Source organism: Notamacropus eugenii, chromosome 4 (genome assembly GCF_028372415.1).
Source record: "Notamacropus eugenii isolate mMacEug1 chromosome 4, mMacEug1.pri_v2, whole genome shotgun sequence".
Lineage (NCBI taxonomy): Eukaryota > Metazoa > Chordata > Mammalia > Diprotodontia > Macropodidae > Notamacropus > Notamacropus eugenii.
The window spans coordinates 355,925,996-355,941,889 of record NC_092875.1 but is presented as its reverse complement, the minus strand read 5'-3'; the positions used below and the strand labels follow the sequence as shown (position 1 = coordinate 355,941,889).

At 34.9% G+C, this 15,894-nt stretch overlaps 1 protein-coding gene across 1 annotated transcript in view; it reads right to left on the bottom strand.

The window, feature by feature from the left end:
• ADCY2 (adenylate cyclase 2) overlaps positions 1-15,894 on the bottom strand; it is a 523,876-nt gene that overhangs the window by 491,131 nt on the left and 16,851 nt on the right. Inside the window, exon 2 of the mRNA XM_072605397.1 lies at positions 10,540-10,737. Within this exon, the coding sequence (XP_072461498.1) occupies positions 10,540-10,737 (198 nt within the window). The remainder of the gene's footprint in view (positions 1-10,539; positions 10,738-15,894) is intronic.

Below are 15,894 nucleotides of genomic sequence, written 5' to 3'. Positions count from 1 at the left end.
TGAAGGGAAATTTAAAAGAATCTCCTGTGGGAACTCTTAAGAACTATATTAAACAATAGTAAGTGAAGCTATTTAGTCCAATACCACTTTGAAGGGAGAAGATGAGTGCAACCCAACATTTATTAGGCTTCCACTGCCTAGGAGGAGTTAGACTGAAGAATAAAGCATGGCATTGTTATCCACCAGTGTCTTCAGTAGCAATCTGTCAGACAATTGAAATGCTATTTATTGAGTACCTAAAATATGCCAAGTACTATGTTAAGGAGCTTTGGGGATACAATGAGATGAGTACACAAAACGTAATTAAATTCAGCAATCACTTATTAAGGGCCTTCTGATTACAAGGAACTGTGGATAATAAGACAAAGATGAAAAATAATTATTGCCCTCAAGGAGCTTATACTCTTCTAGCAGAGAAAGATGAAAGCCTAGAAGAGAGAGGGGGAAGAAATTAAATCTATTTAGGAATATAAGTAGTCCACGATGAGGGTGAGGGAGACTCTGAAAGAAAAGATATGTTAGTTGCAACACATTTTTAAGGAAGAAGAATTTAATTTTAGAACTGACTCATGAAAAAGTGGCTGATATTTCATTATTTTGTTACCCTAAATATAGAAATCAAGACTTAAAACTCTTCCATGAAAATGTTTTTATTTGGTTTGAAGGTCTGTACTTTGCTCCTTATTTTATGAGGTAGGTGGAGTTGATATTAGCTGCTGCTGAGAAAAGGAAATTTGAAATACTAAATACAGGTGAGGCTGAGTGAGATGTTGCTTAGCAACTCTTAATGGGAAATATTTTAAACTCTGGATTATTCCTTCCTGGGAAGTTGGTGCTGTACCCAAAATCTGTCTTCCCCTCCTCCTTCAGCCTTGCTGGAGGTTAAGAACACTTTGTTTGCTTCCCAAATTATTTAATCTACTGATCCTTAAATCTGTCTCCCAGTCAGACAGGAGCAGAACTATCTCTAAGATAGGTATGTATTTCATAAAGTCGCTTGTTAAATGTAAAGATTAATTCACAACAAATTCTAAAGTACTGAGATGATAGTGAAAGTTTTGCTCTTTAAAATGAATCAGTAACATATATAAGAAGCCTAGAAATCACTTTCCCCCCATCTCCTGGAAAACCCTGGATAGTTCAGTAATCACTGTGAAAGGAGCATGTTCTAGGCATGAAGGGAGGGCTGGCAAGACAGATCAGGATCATATTGGAAAAAAACTGAGATTCTAGTCTCTCTGATAGGTGGGTGAACTGGGAAATAAGAGTAGAATGAAAGGGCTTGATCAGATTGTAGAGGGCCTTAAATGGGAGGAAGGAAGGAAACTAGCATTTATTAAGTTCCTGCCTTCTCAGGCAGGGTGCTAAGTGCTTGCAAACAGCATTTTCTCCTTCCAACAACCCTCAGAGTGAAGTGTTATCAATGCCAGTCAAAGGGCATGCTTTTTCATTCAAATCCCTTATAAGTTAATTGATTATTTGTCTTTTCTGACGAGAAAGTTGACCTAGTTACAGAGAGTTGAAAAAAACAGATTTGATTTTGCAGAAATTCCTCTGAATCTTCTCGCTTCATTCTGCATGAGTTCATTCAAGTCTCCTCAGGCTTCTCTGAATCTGTTCTTTTCATCTTTGCTTATAGCAATCTGATTATAAATGTTTGTTACAACTTTCCAGTCCCCAAAGGGGAAGAATTGGTAAGGAGAGAAAATAAAAGTTGTTAATTTTTTTAAAATATTAATAAAAACATTAAAAAGATCATTGCAAGTCAATGCCTTTCAACTCTTCTTTTCTCTCATTGCCAACTAAAGAAGCATTTCTAAAATTTCCATAATACAAAGGGGAGAGGGAAGGTAGAGGGCATGCCTGCAGCCATTAGGAGAAAAAATTCGTAAAGATAGACTGGGATATGGAGAAAATTTCTGCCTCTAAGAAAATATAGGGGAAAATGGAGGCAGAGAAAAGAGAAACCTACACGTTTATGTACCATATATTTATATTATGTCCTTTGTAGTTTTTGGATTCGTTGAGTAAAAATTTTTAGTCAGAAATAAAAATATCTCAGCATTCAGTTCTTAGCAAAGAAAAAGTGCTAAAGATCACTGTACAAATAAATTTATAGTCATTAATGATGATCATCACTAACAATCCTGACCATAATCAATGAAATTATTACCCATCATGGGTGAGCATAGCAAGGGAAGGTTGCAAGAAGTACAAATGGGATCAGACTTATCCAGGCACTGACAAAAGGTGAGTGTGTGGTAAACACTGACAACAATGTAAACAGAGAGAGAGAGAGAGACAGAGACAGAGACAGAGACAGACAAAGAGACAGACAGACAGAGACAGAGTTAATTTAATTTTTCTCTTATTCTCAGCACCTAGTATAGTGTTGGGTAAACAGTAGGGGCTTCATACATAGTTAGTGAATTGAATATAACATGATGGTAAGGAAAGTTAAAAAGATCACTTTTTCACTTCACTGTTAAAGTTATTTCACATTATATATAACGTAAGCCAAGTTCATCTTTGGCCAAACATCTTTATCTATGATGTTTCATTTACATAACTTACATTACATGAAAGACACATTTTTTGTGTATAAACTTTTTAAAAAAACAGACCTGTTCTCTTTGGTTTCTTGTCTCTAAAATCATGACACAAGATTAATTGCTCAGTTATAAATGATTGCATTCTTGGAGGCCAAATGATAACACCATTATTTGGCTTTCTTCCTCTTTATTCAATAGATAACCAGGTTATTCCTACAGTAAATTAATACTCATGTGATATTCTGAATAATTTCCTCAAACAAAAGCAAACAAGTCCTTCCAAAGGCTAGCAGAAGTCTGCATTTCCTTTTTGAGGTGAATGCTGGACCCAGAAAAGTACGTGACTCTGAGTGTGTCAAAGACGAAGTCTCCCACGGCTGACATAATCTGTTGTTTGTACCCCAAGCTGGACTCCTTGTGTTTCCTTAGGAGTCAAGACCAATCGCTCTGTGCTAGGCCAAGAAATTGCTTGTGCATTTGGGGCCATGTAGATAAGCATTCTACATTCATAGTCTAGAAGGCCCCAAGGTAAAAGAATGCTCCATTTGCCACTGCCTTGCTCTTCCCCTTTTGGAGGAATTTTGTCCTTTTCCCACCTTTACTGCACTTTTCCTGTTCCCAAGCCATTCTGTTTTAGGTGGAGATTTCTAGTGTCCTTCCTTTGTCTTGCCGTTATAGAAATATAAACTTCTGTATGGAGTGTAAATTCTTTCCTTGTTGACTTACCCATGGTTTTTCAGCCATATCACACTGCCTATGTGTAGGCTATGAATTTGGGTTCAATCCTTACAACTTTCAGAAGGAAAAAAGCTTCAATAGTTATGACTGTCCAACCAGCAGCTTCAACTTTTGCAGAATAGAGCGAACCTAAGAACAAAAAATCATCTGGATACCAGAAACAGCTTCCCCAAAAGCCTCTGCTCCAGTGGCATGTATTTTGTTCCTCAGTTCTCTTTCAAAGGCCTACAATTTTACACGCAATATAATATGGGTAGTTATGATGAAGCTGGTATCAAACAGTATGAAAATTATATTTGCTATCTTCTATTTTAGAAGATGGGAAAGGGAATAACGTATTTAAGAAATATTTTCTATTTTTAAAAAGTTGAAGTAAGCAATTGAAGATGCCTAAATTCACTTGAAGCTGAAGAAAGATTTTTTTCTGAAGAAAAAAAAATCACTTAAAATATCTCATGGCTGAATAAATGCCAAGGGAATGAGGTAGTAAAATCTATCAGTTTTTACTTATTTGTTACTTAAAATGTAAAAGATCTGTGTCTTTACCCACACAGGGAAAATTCTCCATAGATGTAGATTGCAACCCCTCTCCCATTTGATTGGAAAGTTCTAGTCTGAAGGACACAGAATAAATGATTTGCTGAGGGTCCTGTGATTAGCAAGCATTAGGACTGGCATCTGAACCTATGTCTTGATACCTAGCTAGCACTCCATTCACATTCTTATTTTGTTATTGGTTTAAATTCTAAAACAGCTTTCTCATGAGCAAAGTCTATTTAAATTATGGCATTTTTATAAAAAAATAGGCCATCAACTTATTTTATAGTAAAATGACTCTTTCACAAAGTCACTTTAATTCTAACCCATTCTAATCCTGCATAACTTTCATTTGGGCAGACATTGTTAACATTTTAGGAAATGAGGCATTGGTGGTAAACTGACAATCTCTATTTTAATATTAATAGATAGGATTTTATTCTATAACTTTTTCATTCTTTCTCAAGTACTGCACCAGACTACAATGAAATATTACAGAAGAAAATTTTAATGTCAATACTTGCTTTTTTCTTTTGTTTTTGCAAGTTCTTTTATCCATCATTTGTTCATCTCACTCAGGTAATGAAACATTAACAGAAATTATTGAATCTCGAAATTGGAAGGAAGACCAGAGATCATCTAATTTAACTCATACATGAATGGGAATCTGTTTTATGATCTCCTGAAAATGAGTATTTGGCCTTTGATTGAAGATCTTCAATGAAAAAGAACATAGTGCTATCTAATTAAAGCTAAATTAATTATCCAAATTACTCAAACTTAGCCTTTTAACTCCTGAAACATAAATTAAATTTTTAACTATTCAAGACTGTATTACATACCTCCCTGATTTTTAAAAAAAATGATTTGGGGAAAGACAATCCAGTCTTAGATACTTCTGGCTATGTTACCTTCAGTGACTCGCTCAACCTCAGACTGCCTTAGTTCCCTCAACTATAAAATAGGTATAATATCACCTGTTTCCCAGGGTTTTTGTGAGGATGAAACGAGATTTTTTTTTTTTTTGGTAAAGCATTTAGCCCAGTGCCTGACATGTAGTATGTACTTAATAAATGCTATTACTTTTTTATCCTATCCTATATGAAGCAGCACTAGACTGATATTGGTGATTCTTCTCATTCCTTTTCTCCTTTTCAGTTGTAAATTTTCAGTGTATTATCAGAGAGAAGGTGTTGTTTTCTTCCTTCTGGTTTTCAGCCTTAAAAAGAATTTAAGTGATAACTAGATCATAATTACCTAGCAAATTTGGGCAATAATTAATCAAAATTAACACATAATTCTAAACCAATAGTTCTAGAACAAAAGTCTTCCTATGCTTCCACTCTTAATAAACTGCATAGACTTAATGGCAGCTATCCTGGTTTTTAAAAAAAAAAATATTTTCTTAAAAAATTACATCAATTAATTCCTGATATGCACCTCTTATCTCCAGTAAACTCTCCCTTGGAACAAATAAAGATAAGAAAAACCAACTGACAGAGGAATCACTTCTAAAAACATATGCCACATTCCACACTTACAATTCTTTGCCCCTCTACCTAGAAAGGGGAAGTGCTTTATCACCTATTCTTTTGTACCGGCTGTATGGTCACTGTAAGTGATCTGAGTTCTGCTGACTTTAAACATTATCTCTAGTATTGTGAATCATTATGTATATTGTTTTAGTGGCTTTTTTCTCCTCACTCAGCAACATTTCATACAATTCTTCCCATGATTGTCTGAATTTCTCATGTAGGAAAACTGTAACGTGTGCTAAACAGAATGTGGCACAAAAGTACAGCAATTTTATTACTGGAATATATTGTAAACAAATGGTGGAATGTGAAACAAGAATATAAATTTCTGGACCTTCCTCCTTTACCTAGCATTTTTTCTTTCCTCCACTTTTTTCTTCATGCCAATCAGAAAGGATCTTTTGAAGGAGGGAAATCTCATTTCCCGAGCTAAAATTAAAAAAAAAAATTAATCTTGAGGCTTTCTTGTAGCTTTGGTTGAATTTTTAACCGGGTGATTTTGGTTTCACTCCCATCATTAAAAGAGAATTAACCAGTCTCTGTCAAAGAGAAGTATGTGAGACCATGTATCACAGTAGATGGCAGCAGAATTCAGGGGAGAGAGGGCTGAAGTGCTTGAAGAGCTGAAGTCCAGCATATGGCAGCAAAGAATAATATAGCAACCACAGATTAACAGATACCCAGTAGAAATAACGTAACTAGGCCAAGATAGTGGAATTTATGGCAGCAACTCATCTGAGCTCTTCCCCAAACCCTTCCAGATACCTTTAAATAATGACTAAACAAATTTTAGAGCAGTAGAACACACAAAAAGACAGAGTGAAAAAAATTTCCACCCCAGGACAACTTAAAAGGTCAGATTGCACCAGAGTGAGAGAGGAGCTTAATCCTGTGCGAGCTGCACCAGCGCAGCCCTAGTCCCAGTAAACCTGGAGCAGGCTTTGGGATGACTGCATCAGTGGCAGCAGTGACAGTTTCCAGACCTCTTAGCCCACAGATGTCAAAGACAACTTAGAAGGTCAGCGGAAAAGATCTGTTGGACATAGGTAAGAGTGAAGCACAGTTCTATACAGGCTGTGCAAGCACAGCCCCTGTCCCAGCAAACCAGGAACAGGCCTTGGGAGCCACTGATTCAGCAATGGTAGCAGTTGCTTCTGGAGCTCTCCTCCCACAGATGGTTAAGGGGGTCAAATAACCCATCAGAATAAAATTACAGTGGTCTCTCTGTTAGCACTGAGGCAGGACTCTGTTGTTTTATCTATATTTGGAACTGGGTCACAGTCCTGGGTGTCAGTCCCAGGGTGAGGAGGAGCACTAGCACACCAGAGTTTGTAACCACAGTTGAGTAGGGATCCTCCTCACAGTTTCAGGGGAAAAAAAGAGTGGTTGTAGTCATTCACAGACTAGAGCACAGGTCAGAGAGGAATAAACACCTCTCCTTAGATCATACCATCTTAGAATAAGTAAAAACTTACAGGTCCCTAGAAGTATCCCTGAAAACAACTGCACAAAACCCTTGAAGCTTGGGACGGTGCACTTCCCACCCTGAAAGTAGAGTCTTACTTTAACAAACACTTAAAAGTCAAGTAATTAATAAGCTGGAAAAAAATTAGCAAACAGCAGAAAATATCTGACCATAAAATGTTACTTTTGTGACAAGGAAGATCAAAACACACACTCAAAAGAAGATAACAAAGTCAAAGCTGCTACATCCAAAGCCTCCAAGAAAAATATGAATTGGTCTTAGGTCATAGCAGAGCTCAAAGAGGATTTTGAAAATCAAGTAATAGAAGTAGAAGAAAAATTGGGAAGAGAAATGAGAGTGATGTAAGAAAATCATAAAAAACAAGTCAACAAGTTGGTAAAGGAGACCCTCTAAAAATATTGAAGAAAATAACACTTTGAAAAACAGACTAGGTCAAATTGTAAAAGTGGTCCAAAAAAAAAGAAACAACCAATGAGGAGAAGAATACTTTTAAAAGCAGAATTGGGTGAATGGGAAAAAGTGGTCCAAGAGCTCACTGAAGAAAATAATTCCTTAAAAATTAGAACTGAGCAAATGGAATCTAATGACTTTATGAGAAATCAAGAAACAATAAAACAAAAGCCAAAAGAATGAAAAAATAGAAGACAATATAAAATATATCATTGGAAAAACAACTGACTAGAAAAATCCAGAGAAATAATTTTAAAATTATTGGACTACCTGAAAGCCACAATTGCAAAATAGCTTAGACATCATCTTTCAAGAAATTATCAAAGAAAACTGCCCTGATATGCTAGAAGCAAGGGTAAAACAGAAGTTTAAAGAATATATTGATCACCTCCTGAATAAGATACCAAAATAAAAATTCCTACAAATATTATAGCTAAATTACAGAGCTCCCAGTTCAAGGAGAAAATATTGCAAGCAGTCAGAAAGAAACAATTCAAGTATCAGGAAGCCATAGCCAGGATAACACAAGATTTAGCAGCTTCCACATTACAGGATCAGAGAGGGTAGAGTATGATATGGAGGAGGACAAAGGAGCTAGAAGTACAACCAAAAATCACCTACCCAGCAAAACTGAGTATAATCCTTCAAGGAAAAAAATGAATATTAAATGAAATAGAGGACTTTCAAGAATTCTTGATGAAAATACCAGAGCTGAAAAGAAAATTTCACTTTCAAATACAAGACTCAATAGAAACATATAAAGATGAACAGGAAAGAGAAATCATAAAGGGCTTAATAAGATAAAACTGTTTACATTTTTATGTGAGAAAATGATATTTGTAATTCCTAAGAACTATCTCATTATTAGGGCAGTTAGGAGTATATATAGATAGAAGGCACAGGTATGAGTTGAATATAAAGGGATGATATAAAAAAAATAAAATTAAGGGGTGAATAATCCCACTTAAAAGAGGAAAGAAAAAACTTTTATGATGGAGGGGAAATTGGGGAAGGGGGGAATCAGTGAATCTTATTCTCATCAAAATTGACTAAAAGTGGGAATAACATATACACTCTATTGGGTATAAAAATTTATCTTACTCTACAGGAAAGTAGGAGGGGAAGGAGATAAGAAAAGAGGGTGATGATGGAAGGGAGGGCAGATTGGGGCAGGGAGCAGTCAAAAGTGAAACACTTTTGAGAAGGAACAGATTGAAAGGAGAGAATGAAATAAACAGGGGAATAGGATTGGGGGAAATACATTTAGGAATAGTAATTGTGATAAAAATGTAGAAGCAATTTTTTTTTTCTGATAAAGTCCTTATTTCTCAAATATATAGAGAACTGAGTCAAATTTATAAAAATAAGAGCCATTCCCAAACTGATAATTGATCAGAAGATATGAACAGCTTTCCATTGAAGTAATCAAACTATCTATGGATATATGAAAAAAATGCTATTCTTATTCGCTACTAATTGGAGAAATGCAAATTAAAACAATTCTGTGGTACTGTCTCATACTTATTACATTGACTAATAGGACAGAAAAGGAAAATGAAAATGTTGGAGAGGATGTGGAAAAGTAGACATTAATGCACTATTAGTGAAGTTTTGAACTGATTCATCCATTCTGCAAATCAATTTGGAATTATGCCCAAATGGCTATAAAACCATACATATCCTTTGACCACTACTAGGTCTGTATCCCAAGAGAGACAAAAAAAAAAAAAAAGGAAAAGAACCTAAATGTACAAAAATATTTATGTCAGCTCTTTCCTGGTGATAAATTGAAATTAAGAGGACGCCCCATCAATTGGGGAATGGCTAAACCAATTGTGGTATGTGATTATGATGGATTACTATTGTGATATAAGAAATTGTGAGCAGGATACTCTCAGAAAAACCTGAAAACACTTACATGAGCTGATGCAAAATGAAATGTGTTGTGTACAAAGTAACAGCAGTATTGAATGATGATCAGATGTGTATGAATTAGCAATTCTCAGCAATAAAAAGATCTAAGAGAACTCTGAAGGACTTATGATGAAACACACTACCCATCACCAGAGAAAGAATTGATGGTGTTTGAATACAGATTGAAGCATATTTTTAAAATTTCTTTCTTTCTTTTTCTTTTTCTTTTTCTTTTTCTTTCTTTCTTCCTTCCTTCCTTCCTTCCTTCCTTCCTTCCTTCCTTCCTTCCTTCCTTCCTTCCTTCCTTCCTTCCTTTCTTTCTTTCTTTCTTTCTTTCTTTCTTTCTTTCTTTCTTTCTTTCTTTCTTTCTTTCTTCCTTTTTCTGCTCTTTGGCTTACTTCCTGGTTAATTACTGTCTTGATGATTAATGTTTCCCAAAGTCTTCACATAAATAACTCTAAGAGGAATAGGTGCCTGTCAGCCATTCAACTGGAAGTATATCAGTCTTTTCATTCTTCTTATCTATAAATTGTGTGTCAATTAACAAACTAAAAATCTTCATTGTATCTGCAGGTATCTTGGAAAAAATATTTCAATACATGGTAATATTTCATAATTTACATTTAGTTTTGTTTTATTTGTGTCTCCCTATCTCCCCCTGTCTGAAGGTACAGCAGCCACTCATGGGCATGACTCTACTACTGATCAAAATGAAGGCTTTGATCCACTCTATTATTGACATAAGACAATTCACCTTTACTTCAGCAGCCTGGTTTACCTCTCTCCAACTTCCAGGGCTCATCATACTAGTGCTGGACTTAGTGTAGCCACCTGATTGGCTTTAGCTCTGCTATAACTCAGAACTCCCAAACTCAAGTGATCCATCACTCTCAAGTCCATAGTAGTAAGTACTATAATTATGCATCACAACTCCTAGGTAAATTTTTATTATCTACTTTTAGCTCAGAAATACCTCTTTGTTTATGAAATTCTTTCCTTCGCTAACAACAGAAGCTCCACAGAAAGCTTTCTGTATAAAGGAAAATAGATGGCCTAAATCTATATTGAATATGTCTTCTGTCTCTCAGGCTTGTGCTCAGGTAATGGTGACTAAGTTGTCAATCTTGTTTTTATTTCTCTTTTGGATATATTGACTGGAAATCATGTCTCATTAAAATGTATTATCCATCAACGTGGTTAGTTCTAAGATGTCTACTTTAAGTAATTCTCTTTCAGAGGTATTCAGTTTAGACTAGGGTGCAGAAGGGCAGAAGTGATGACCAATCATTGAACAAAGAGATTATAAAAAAAGAATTGGAAATCTTACCTGGTCCCAAGGAAAGATGGAGTCCTCAAAACACATGAATAAATATCCCATGGCAACAAGGCATACCCATATTACCAAAGAGAAAACGCGAAGTAGCTTCTTAAATACAGATTCAATGCAGACAAGAATAAATATTGCGAAGAAAATAGCAAGGGCTGTTGGAACTGTTATTAAAAATGCCACATGTTCTTCAACTTCCTAAGAAAAGAAAGGAAAAAAGTAGCAATTTAAAAACACTTGGATTCAAGAATGATTTATGCCGTTAAAATCCAATAATCAAGAAGTAATGACAGAGTATTGGAATAGAATTATTCTTTCAAGGGTTAACTGGTTTGAACATCTGAAAACTAAGTTTAATATGAAAGAGAAACATCTGCATAAATATTATAACATGAAATATTTTTTATAAAGTCTAAAAGCAAATATATTCTAAATGCATAGACTGAATAATTAATCAAGAGAGTAATTTTGCTCAAAATAATACAGAGAAGTATAAAATTCAGGAAAATAAAACCTACCTAACCCAATTCAGGAGAGCAGAATCAGAATTACATTAAAGAAAAATATTCATTTGTATAAAATATGCTGCTATATATTGCATTTAATAATATCTTAAGCTTCTCAACCAGGTCTAAAAATAAAACTATGCTACTCTCCATACAAAGTGATCAAGTTGATAAAAGAGAATAGACATATGGCAGTTGGAAATATAGCCATAAATTGAAGACAGAAGAATAAACTACTCTAGTTCATCTTGCTTTGCTACTTTTCTCCTCAACTTTTGCAACCCAGGGTTTGTGAATCATTTGCAAAAGTTTTACTGGTATTTCCTGCCATGCTCATTTTCTGGTTTCTCTTCTTGCCTACCATAGAGTAAAAATATTTTTGAAGTATTGGATATTAAGGGATGAAGATGGTAGAGAGGGCACCAACAGGTCAAAGACTACCATGAGCAAAAACCTAGACTCGAAAAGAAAGACTGTGGACAAATTTAGAGGATGGAAATAAGCTTGGCTATAGAATAAAGTAATTGTTGGGGAGAACTATTAAATAAGTCTGGAAAACTGGAATCTAGCAAAATTGTAGATGTTCTGAATTGGGAATATACAGAGTGGATTTTAATTGATGGATCATAGGTAGCAAAACAAGGATTTCAGTAGTGGAGTGATATGATCAGGACTTCATGTTTAGTAGAGCTTAAATACAATTGTATTTTTCCTCAAACTTTGTTAGTAGTTCATTTTTTTAGCTCTTTTGATTATCTTTTCATATAATTATTCCAAATTTTGGTTCTTGTGCTATACTTAACAACCTTGTATATGCTACTAGGTAGCCCAATGGATAAAGTGCTAGGCCTGAAGTATGGGCTATTTAGTATTAATTCCAGCCTCAGACACTTACTAGCTGCGTGACCCTGAAAAAGTTACTGAATATCTCTTTGTTTCAGATTTCTTAACAGAAAAATGAGGTTCATAATAGAATCTATAGGTATTGTGAGAATCAAATGAGATTATATTTGTAAAGCACCTAGCACAGTGCCTGGCACATGGAGGGCACTAAATAAATACCTGCTCACTTTCCTTCCTTTTAATTCATAAAACTTAAAATATTGAGAAGAATATCAGATCAGTGAATTAGAATTTTGGTAATATTATAGGTGGCTTAACAACAGACTTTTCTAAATACCATACTGTTCATATCACTGGTTTCAGAAAATTCATTTTAGTGAAGAGAATATTTAAGACAAAATTAGGATACTTCTCTGTTTAGATGACTGTTACTGTCATCCTTACTTTTCTCATTATTTTTGAAGTATATCAGCGTACAGCACAGTGCATTGAACTTAATATTTGTTAAATGAATGTAGATCTTAATTATTCTCCTACCTCTTAAGATCATAGGATTTACATGTAGGAACCACCTTAATGTCATCTATTAAGTCCTAGAAAGGAAAAGTCACTTGCCCCCAAGACACACAGTAAGCAATAGTGTTGCTTTCAACCCAGGTTCTTTGATTTTTGTATTCAGTGCTCTTTTTGTTACAATACACTGGTTCTGTTTCTTCCCCTTGCCTTTTGTAGTTCCTTAATGTGGAAGTTTCCTAAGTTTCTCTCCTTGCTCTGACCTTTGTCAATTAATACTCTTTATCACTTCCAGAAAATATTATCCCTACATATATCATGTTATCTGCTACTTATATTTTTTTTAGGTGTTTTCTATTGACTCTCAATTATCATTCAAATGCCTTTACTTGACAGTAGATGCCCACCACAAACCCCATATTAACCTCTTCTGCACCCTAAGTGCTCCAACACTTTGGTCAAATTCTGACTAAATTCCTCTCAAACCTGTCAAAAATCACTTCTTCCCACAACCATGTCATATTCCTAAATCAGTAAGAAACTTCCATTTCAGAGATCTTTGTTGCTTCTATTACTTTTTTAAACATATAATATACTTATTGTGTAAGCAGGTGGGTGACTCAGTAGGCAGAGTGTTAAACAGATGATTTTATCACAGGGCAAGCTTAGCAATTTACATACTTAAACAGTTATGGCAAAGTCTATAATCAAATATGGGACAGCTAGATGGCACAATGGATAGAGTACCAGGCCAGGAATCAGGAAGACCTGAGTTCAAATCTGACCTTAGACACCAGCAGTATGACCCTGGGCACTTCACTTAACCCTGTTTGCCTCAGTTTCCTCATCTGTAAAATGAGTTGGAGAAGGAAAATACAAACCACTCCAGTCTCTTTGCCAAGAAAACCCAAAATAGGTCATAAAGAGTTGGACATGATTGAAATGGCTGAGCAACATAGTCAAATATATGAAAAGGAAAATCATTCTCTTCCTTAAATTATTCTTTCTCTTTCTTTTTTCTAAGTGGAGAACATGTTTTCAAATGCCATTTCTGAACAAATGGTATAAAATACACGCTGAAGCTTTGCTTCTGAAAACTAGAGGAAACTCCTATTTGTAAAAAGAAGAAAAACAATTCTTTAGAATTCTAGGAAACAGCCTGGAATAAGAGTAAGATCACTGTACTATAAGTAAGGAAAGCTGGATTCAAGTTCCAGGTTAGTTACTAACTCATTTTATGATCTTGGGCATACTCAGCTTCCCAGGCTTCAGTGACCTCATCTGTAAAAAGAGGAGATAATTGCTAAGATTCCTTCTAGTTTTGAGATAATGTAAGATGAAAGTTGCTTGAAAAGTACACACAGTTAAAGGAAAAGCTTAAGAACTGGAACAATCTGAAAGCCTACAAAGATGCCTTAGGAGGTTCATTAGATCCTAGATCTAAAGTGGAAAGTGATCTCAGAAGCCACCATAACCAACTCTTTCATTTTATAGATGAGGAAGCTGAGGTCCATAGAGGTAAAATGACTTGCCTAAGGTCAAAACCATAGTAAGCTGTAGAGTTGGAACCTGAATCCAATTCTTCTGTCTCCAGGACCTGAGCTCTTTCAGTTGTACTCACTGGATGTCTTAAGACAAAGACTGGGTGCCCATTTGTCAGACATGATATACAGGACATACTCTATCACATTCTTTATCAGATATGGCCTCAACTACGTAACCATTAAAATCTCTTTCAGCTCTAAGACTCCATGATTTTGTATGGTCATCTCTTTGTCCATATTGGTTACTCTGAAGGAATCGTGTACTGAAGGACTGAGAATTCCCCAAGAAAAAAGAGCAGTCCTTAACCTAGACCACATTTTCTTTTTGAGCTATAATTATGAAAGGGATCTAATGTTGGCTCTTTGATGAGATAAAAGCTTTTAAATGTGCCAGAAAGAAAATACAGTTGAGTATTCATCAAGAGTTCAGAGTGTTCTCTCTCTCTGCCTCTCTGTCTCTCTCTCTGTCTCTCTCTCTCTGTCTCTCTCTGTCTCTCAGTCTCTGTCTCTCTGTCTCTCTGTCTCTGTCTCTGTCTCTCTCTCTCAAGGGTTCCTAGACTCAGCCAGTTCAATTAAGTGTTTTCTTAAAATTAAGAGAATTAACTGGGGACATTTCCTTAAATGTGGGAGGGCAAGATTCTGAATCTCCTTCCCCTTACAGTCCAAAATGAACAGGAAAAGAGATGAAGCCATGCTAACACAGAAACAAGCTTTTTTTTTTTTTTAAAGTTTTCTCTCAAATAATCTTTAGTAACAGTTATCACTTTTAAAATGTTAGGACAAAAAATAGATAATTCTAAAATTGACAGATACTAAAATAGTTAAAACTTTTCAATTCAAAGTTAATCACTTTTCAAAGCCAATTTTTTTTTCTCATGTTCCACAGAAGGGGAAAATGGTTAGTCTTTGGAAACACTGTACTCTGAAATAAATGTACTAAAAAGCATTGAAAACAATGAAATTGTTAGCATGATGCCTCTAATGCATTGGTCTGTCTGGATAGTTCTTTTAGATTTAGATTTTAATTGTTTCCTTTCCAAATGCTTTTTCTGCTAATGTTGTATTCCTCCTAATAGCAAGGCTAATTAAAAGTTCACCATTTTCACTTATTGTTTGACAACTCTCTTATTTTAGGTGGGAAGTCATTCTTTGTGACCTTTCCACAAAGCTATCCTTTTTACCTGCCTCTTCATCTTTAACCATATTCACTCTTGCATTTTCTTGTAAATAATACGAGCTTCCATTTAGAAGGTACTGAACAGAGAATCAGTGCTATACAAAATTATCCTTTGGAGAAAAGAGAGTGTAATGAATTGTCTCGATACAAACAAATGGCTGCTCTACAGAATTTTAGCACTCTCCTTTCATAGATTTCTGTGGTCTTCAGTTTTTCGTGTTTTTTTTTTTTGTTTTTTTTTGGGTTTTTTTTGCTGCAACGGTAATTTTCCTTCAGTCTTTTTAGGACAGTTCAAAACTGGGCCACAAATATTTTATCAGTTTGTTCTAGCAGAATAAAACCCAAATAGTCTGTGGCTTCAGTTGAACTCTCTGTAAGGTTTTTCTAATTCAGTTTTTTTAAAAGGGGAGTGTTATTTCAGCATATTTTCAAGCAAATGTTAAGATCCAAAGTTCCTCTCAAATCTAAAGTTTAACAGATCTTTCTATCATATGGTGATAGGCTTTGCAGACGGTAATTAGAACCTGCTAACTGTCTCTTTTTAAAAAAGAAATATTTTAAACTCAAAATGCCAGAACACAAATACAGAATAGAGAAAAGAAACAAAAATACATCATAAACTTAAATATTGGAACTTAAATACAAAGTTAAAAAGAAAAAAAAAATCATGTCATGTGCATAGCAGAACATGAGAGGATTCAAATTATGTAGTAATATATTTTCATTTCAAGAAAGCCTGTAAGATAAATATTACTTGTTGTGTTGAATATTG